The 7409-nt window shown below is 48.0% G+C and overlaps 1 protein-coding gene across 1 annotated transcript in view; it reads left to right on the top strand.

Annotated features, from left to right (window-relative positions):
* The window catches only part of LOC102672647 (amyloid beta A4 precursor protein-binding family B member 1-interacting protein-like), a gene marked incomplete at its 3' end in the record, with an annotated part of 49129 nt that overhangs the window by 26496 nt on the left and 15224 nt on the right, over positions 1-7409 (top strand). Inside the window, exon 2 of the mRNA XM_006610825.2 lies at positions 5392-5491. Within this exon, the coding sequence (XP_006610888.1) occupies positions 5392-5491 (100 nt within the window). The remainder of the gene's footprint in view (positions 1-5391; positions 5492-7409) is intronic.

Raw genomic sequence — 7409 nt, forward strand, 5'->3', positions numbered from 1 at the left:
CGATTTCCTCGCGGCATTGCGCAGGGAAAAGCATCGGCGTGGTCCTGTGTTCCTGCGGGAACAGGCGGAATCGATAGCCGCACATGCGCGTGCTGGACGCAGAGGGAAGCAAAGGGGAAAGCAGGGAGAGAAAGAGGGATGGATAGCCGCATCTCCTCTCGAGTTGGTTCGAGGGAATCGAGAGGGCGAGGGACGAAGAGGCGACCGGCTCCACGTTGAATCCCTCGCGGATCGCCATCCAGTGTTCGCAATACCACGCAAGTAGTCGCCGCTCCTCCGCTTCGAACCTCGATCGTCCCACGTCCTTTCCCGCATCCCTTCCCTCCTCGAGATCTCGAAAATCTCACGTCGTCGTGTCATGTCTTCGCATCGACGGTGAAAAAAAAAAAAAAAAAAGAATTGGCGGACGAAGAATTCTAGTAGAAAACGTTTCTTTCTAGAAAATTTGAGTGCGATTTCGAGTCGATCGGTTGGCGAAACTATGCTGTCGGCAGTTTCTCTCTCTTAGATTCGGAAGGAGGATCATTGGATCGTACGTCGAAGTGAGATCGATGTGATCGATTCCTGTACGGGCTGTCCCATCACCGGAAATCGCACACGCCGTCGGCGCGGGAGGAAATCCGAGCGGACCGATGATTTCATTAGCCCTGTCCTCGCTCGAGAGGAGGTTGGACGTTGTTGAGAACGAAGGCCCATGATCCCCGTCCCCCGCGATGACTATCGTTGCTAAACGATCCCTCGGCCAGGTACACGGTGTTTTACCCTCCTCCTCGTGCCATGCTCTCCTATCCTTCCTAGCCTCGATCGAGGAGGGATCCAAGATCGATTCGAAGCGAGAACGATCTCGTTTCCCGTTTCTGTGATCTCAAGTTAACTGGGAATTTTCCAAGATCGATTTCTTCCATCCCTTCCCACGATCGTTCGCCTACTATGTCGGGGATAATCGTCGTGGATTATTACTCGCCCGTCCGACCGATTTTCGCGAACGACGATCACCAAAGAGGAGGAAGAGGCAATTGCTGTTGGAAGATGTGAACGAGGCAAAGGCCGCCAAATGGACAGGTTTTTCCGATGGAAAAGCCACAACAAGGCGCAGGAGGACGTGAGTATTGCGCCAACCATCGTCCATCGTCCCGTGGAAAAATTTACATTCGATCGGCCGGGTCGCGGCCCTTGTTGCCCCGAGCCGAGAACAATAACGCGCCGGGATAAAGGGATAGGAAACGAATAGAATGGAAGACGAAATTATGCGTGTATTAGTAGGAGAGAAGTCGAGCTCTCTCAGGTGGAACGGGTTCCTAGAAATTGTAACTCGATTTCCTCTCTATAGGCTCTCCGCGAACGCGTGCACGATTATATACTTCCCTAACCGGTTTCCGCGTTTAAAACGCCAACGTTACGTGTAACGCGTGACCATCTCGCGGGAACATGGCCTCAATGAGCGAGACATTTTCTCCCTATATTCCTCTTCCCAATACAGTCTTTTGGAACCTCTCAGCGAATCCATCATTTTAATTATTTTTCCACTTTTTCTACAATTTATCAACTTGAAAAGTTTTCAAAAGGATTCGAGTTATTTTATACGATGTTACAAGAAGCTTACGCACTTTATCCAAATTCGTGATTAAAAAATATCTTTCGTATATTTTTAACCTAATCGCCTCTCGAAGTACTCGACGCTAACAAATTCGATGATTCGTGGAAACGACGAATTTTGGCACTGAGACTCGTTCCAATCGGAAAGAGAAAGGTCGATTCTTCGGCAATTCTTCCGGACGGAGACAAATCACGCATCTTTCTCGCGCGAGAGAAGAAACCAATCTCTTCGTATCCGGAGCCAAGAAGAGGATTAAACGAACTCGTGCTACTTTTTTCCCCTCTTTGTAGCCGAATTCGAGCGACATCGAGTTTCCCCGAAACGTGACTCCTATTTATCCTCGTTCCAACCCCTTAATCCGGCCTAAAAAAAAATCGGGCGAATAAACTCGGAATTTCTCCATCTTTCACGCGATCAAGATTTAGGATTAGGAGAGAACCCCCTTTTTCTTTCTCGTAAGCCATAAGATGGAAATGGTCCAAGTCGCGTTTAATTTGTTGCCACGATTTTCTTCTCTCTCGACAATTTTACGAGCCATCCTCCTCTGGGAGGAGGAACACGCTTTCTTACTCGATGGGCCGAAATATCGCGAGGCGCGCATTGTTTGCGTGCATCTCGATTAAGCGCGCTTATACATCGAGCAGCTATTCACATTCTCATTCGAATGGAAAATTTTTGTTACATGTATCTTTAGGGAGTCGACAGGATTGGAAAAAAAGGAAGAAGAATTCTTGCCACTATCTTGGCAACGCGAGTTTACGCAAAGTATACCCTTCAAACTTTTTTAAACCTTCTTCCCGGCCATTTTTCGCGCTGTTTCCCTAATGTCTCCCTCTCAAGACCGCTCCAACGTGAAAAGTTTCTCGCTCGAGTCGAAAGAGAGAGAAAGAGACAACTAATCTCGGATGGTTATTGCTTTCGGTTAAATCGAAAAGTTCGAAGCGAGTTTTTATCGCTTGGCGATAAAGAGGGGAATAAATTGGCGGCAAGCCGGTCTTTCTTCTCCTCTCTCCTTTGGGTTTTTCGCGGGGGAAAAGCGCGAGTCCTCGAGAGGGCAGCGTGAAAGGGCCGGAAAGCGTAGTAGTAGTCGAGAGTAAACCCGCTCTTTGCACGGGTGAACCGACACTCGGCTAGTGCGAGCTTTTCTGCTCTTTTCACTCGGCCGTTCCGCCGCCCGGAAGAGAGCCCGTGGCCATGAAAAATGTAAGGGCGAGCGCGCACAAATTATTTCATCATCGGTGGAGAACACGTCTCGAGGGAGTTTTTTCCTGCCTGCCCTCTCGAGAACGCTTCCAGCGTCTTCCTCCACTCCGTGACCGTTTATGCGGTTTCGTAACTCGTCGCCAACGTGCCTATTGGCGAAATTTTCACGAAATCAGAAGAGAAAACAAAGAAAGAAAGAAGAGATAGGAGACGATCGTCGATTTGACCCAGTTCGATACGTGCATAAATCGATCGTATCGGCTACGATATCGGCGCTTGAAATCGGTATAAATTAAACTCACCGACGTTTCGACTGTACGTATCCTCCTCCCGACTCGGAGAAACTCGATTCCTTCGAGGATAAGATCTGAGTCGATTCGAATCCCTCCCCTCCCGCTTCTTCACTCCCACGCGGCCGTTTCGAGGATCGTTGGCGGATCGATTAACTCCTCAACGAGCGGAACAAGCGTAGAAATTTGTTGGCCTCCCTGGCCTATCGGCGATCTGGCCGCGTGAACTTCAATAACATCCGCTAAATATCCGTGACAATGGTCCGGGAAGCGCGAGATACGAGCAACGTTATAACCGTGGACGAGTTTCGCGTTACAGGAAGACTCGGGTTATCCGGTCGGATCTAATTGTTGTGCCTGTTGGCCGAATGGTGGTTACCGGGTCGTTCACCACATTCACACCCACGCTTGGCTCGTCGACTCGTCGTCGACGGGAGAAGCCATCGATGTAACGCGCCTCCCTCCCTCCCTCTCTCTCTCTGTACTTAAGCGATTTATCGGGGCTCGATGCACTTGGGTGAACTCGAAAATGAACAATTTTTCTTCGAAACACAACAGCTTTTTCCGCGTTTTATCGCCACTTTATACTCCTCCCTTTACAGAGAATATTTCATTTTACACTTTTGCGCTTATCTTCTTTCTAAAATTTCTTACACGCGTATTCGAAGCGAGGATCGATATCGTCGAACGTTGCTTTCAGGTTAAAAATTAATCGATCGGCAAAGTTGAAATCCGCGAAGATGGAGAAAAGCTTTAAAATCGGTTCGTTGCCTGGGTAAATAATCGAGAGAGAGAGAGAGAAAAGAAAGAGAAAACTACGCATCATCGACCTGCCTCGAATCCCCTGATCCCCTGGTGCGAAAAAAAGTCTCTTTCACGTATCGTTATCGCTCGGTAAAGCCGTCACGAAGCATTGGACGCCGCACACGCCACCATTTCACCCCATCAGTTTGCAACTTACCCCGCCTCGACCATCGAAGCCAGCCATCGAAGAATCGCCGATACACACACACACACACACACGTCCCGCGTGAGATCCCGTGTGCCTGCCCTCCGGTCACGTGGTTGGACAGGGGCGAAGGACGGAGAGGAGGCGATCTATCAGGCGTAGCGAAACGTGTACACACGGAGTACACACAACACGGCTGTGCCCAGTTTTCTCCTATCCGTTAGAACGTTTCGCCTCGTGTTCCTCCTCTGTGTATATATATATATATATTTACGCGCGTGTATATAGACGCGTGTGTGTACAGGTTGGTCGAAGCCGAAGGCATTGTGTGTCCACCGTGTGGAGCTGTTGCTTGATTAACCGCCGTGGAACGGTTACATGCACACACATACACGTACACACGACCGAGCGACCGACTCGGTTCTCGCATTATTTACGGCTAATGGTTGAAAACGCGGAAGTCCGCTGGCTGTGCGCCACCGCCAAAGAGAGGAAGGAGAAGAAGAAGAAGAAGAAGAAGAAGATTTTAAACTATTTTCCCTGATAGAATTCCGATATCAGCTCGATTCGATAGAAATTATTAAAGATTGCAACATTTTGACAAGGTGCGATTATTCCTTTACGACTCTTCTTCGTATTTTGTTTGACTATGAAAACGTGCATTATTTTCGAAATGAAGAGCACCGTTGTAAAGGAAGCGTGCAAACTTGCTCTCTGCGCAAACACGTCCCTTTAAGAGACAAGTTTCGCCACCTCACGACACGCGGGGAGCAGGAACGTTATCATTGCATTCTGCGAAACGAGAACAACCTTCCACTTCACCTACGATTTCCAAACAAAATCCTTTCTCGAAGTGGCTGGCCCGTCTTGAAATTTCAGAGAAGCTTGGTGGAATTGATCGATCGAAGGGCAGGAGGGAGGGAGGGGGAGAAGGCATCATCGTAGGAAATTGAGTGAGCCACACCACGGTTTCGCGCAAATCGCATTTCCAGCCGAGTCTGGCCGTAAAAGGATCTCGAGCGGATTATCGGGTTGCGGCGAGAAATATCGGCGATTCGTGCGAGAAACGACGAATTCAGCTCGCGTCCTCGGCTCTGGTTCGGTTGCAAGGGGTGGGGAGTTGGTACTGTTTCCTTGGTGGAACGTGCTCGATTATCGACGCCCCGGTAAATGATTTATTTCTGTACCGGAAACAGCTGAGAACTGGCCGAGAGGAAGGAAAGAAGGAAAAAAATTCGTATTTGTAATCTCGCACGCGTCGAGAATAAATCCGAATTATCCGAGCCACTTCGAAGCGCGCAAATAAAGATCGATTCACCCGCTAACGTCACGATCAATCGATGTTGTTCCAGGGTCTGGACAATGTGAGCTCAGCGACCCTCAGGCCTTTCAACTCGGACATCAACACGCCGAGGATCGACAGCTATAGGTTCTCCATGGCGAATCTGGAAGGTGAGCTATCTTTTTTCATAAGCGTTACACTGGTCGATAGACACGACGTCCATCCGTGCAATTTCCGTATCCGTGACTTTATATCCGTTCTTCCTAAGAAAAAAAAGAAGTCAAAGTTCTTTCCCCTCTTTTTGTTCACCCTCGTGATGAAAGTTACAGCCGCGCCTATATCCGATTCGCGTATGTAGGACAGTTTTACCAACGTACTTCACCCTCTTCCATTTTGTGCTTCGTGAATAAACGAACACGGGCAGCGTGGACAAAAAGGGGGTTTCATCCCCGCGAGATTGTGGCGCGTTTTTCCTCGGGACGCGGACGCGGCGAAACGAGGGAAACGAGGATGTTCGTTTCGCCGATCTTGCCCTCCCTTCGATTAAATCGAGTCACGAATGTCTCGACTCACATTGTTGAAATCGAGTCGACGGTAAAACGAGTTTTTCTACGATTGGGGGACGAGGGGGCGCGTCGGTAAAGAGCAATTTCCGGTGTTTTTTTTGTGCCTCTCATATCTCATGGCGACGCAAATGTGGATGGAAGATTTGATCGGGCGCGTTTCGTCGCGTGATCGCGAGTTTATTGGGAAACTCGAAACGACTTGGATTCGATCGTGTCGATCTTCCTCGAGATCTGTGAAGAAAAAAATTCGAGGAGATGTATTCGAATAAGTCTGACAGGTGTAAATTACTTTCCTTCGAAGGAAACCTGTCGTACGCCTGGTTCGTTATTAATTCCTCCGTTTTCCTTTTTTTATTATTATTCCAATGGCCTTCGAAGGGAAGGAAGGGATGAATCGAAAAGCGATGAAAACATTCCCGTTTCCCCGAGCGATGGTCCTCCGTGAAGCGGGGTCAAGCGTAGAAAATTGGACGCTCGTCGAACGTGATCCGTGGTCGGGTCGTGTCTCGAGTCACCGGTCACGTCCAGCCCCCTCCGTCCCCTGCGGCGATTCTGCGGCAACGGCAGCTGCAACTGCACCGACAGCCCACACTCTCCTCGCACCTACACCGCATGCTTTATCTCCAATCTTTTGAACTAGCTCCAACAACCTCTCTCCTCGATGGCTCGAGAGAGAAAAGAAAAGAAAATCCCCGCTCGTATCAGCGGATTTATGCTCGATGGTGCCGCGTCGCGAACCGCCTCGATAATCTGAAAAAAACTTCGCTTCGATCCCGTGCTTAACGCGCCCCCGGGGACTCCAACTCTTTTCGATCGTTTATAGTAATTTGTCGTCGTTTTGGAAGATCGTTTTCTTCGCCAGTCTTTGTCTTGCGCCACGTTCAAAAATTTTTTTGTTCGCGGATCGACATCGAGATCAAAGTTATCGAGAAAGGAACGTTGAAGCGTAGCTTTAGTGGATCGTTTCGTTTCTTCGTTTAATTGAAAATATAATCGAAATAGAGCAGCAGCTCGAAAAAGTTCGTTTAATTTATGGGGAAAGCGTTGGAAATGATACAGAGTCGATGGATATCGGTAAATAAGTCTGAATTAACGCGTTAAAATATCAAGTAATTTAACGAAGTGACAGTAAAAAAAAGAAATTGTGTACACGTTAATTAATGCGCGTTCAACGTTGAAATCGGAATTACCACGGTAGTATCGTTAATACGATGCAATAATCTCTTTTAATCCCTTCTTTTTATCCTCCTTTCTCCACGCCTCTCTCGCCCTTCCTTCCCACACTTTTCCGTTAATTATTTCTTCGACTTTCATTCGCGCCTCGTCAAAGGGGAAGACGAAGCGAATTTCGCACGAAACATTCTCGAACCAATTCGATCAACGTTTGGCTTTTAAAACATCGTTTAAATTACTCGCTCGATGAAATTGAACTCGTTTTCATTACCGTGAAACATTTTAAAGTGGATTTTTAATTAAATTGTTGTACACTGGTGAAGATATACATATATATATATATATATAT

Source organism: Apis dorsata, unplaced genomic scaffold, assembly GCF_000469605.1.
Source record: "Apis dorsata unplaced genomic scaffold, Apis dorsata 1.3 scaffold_78, whole genome shotgun sequence".
Classification (NCBI taxonomy): domain Eukaryota; kingdom Metazoa; phylum Arthropoda; class Insecta; order Hymenoptera; family Apidae; genus Apis; species Apis dorsata.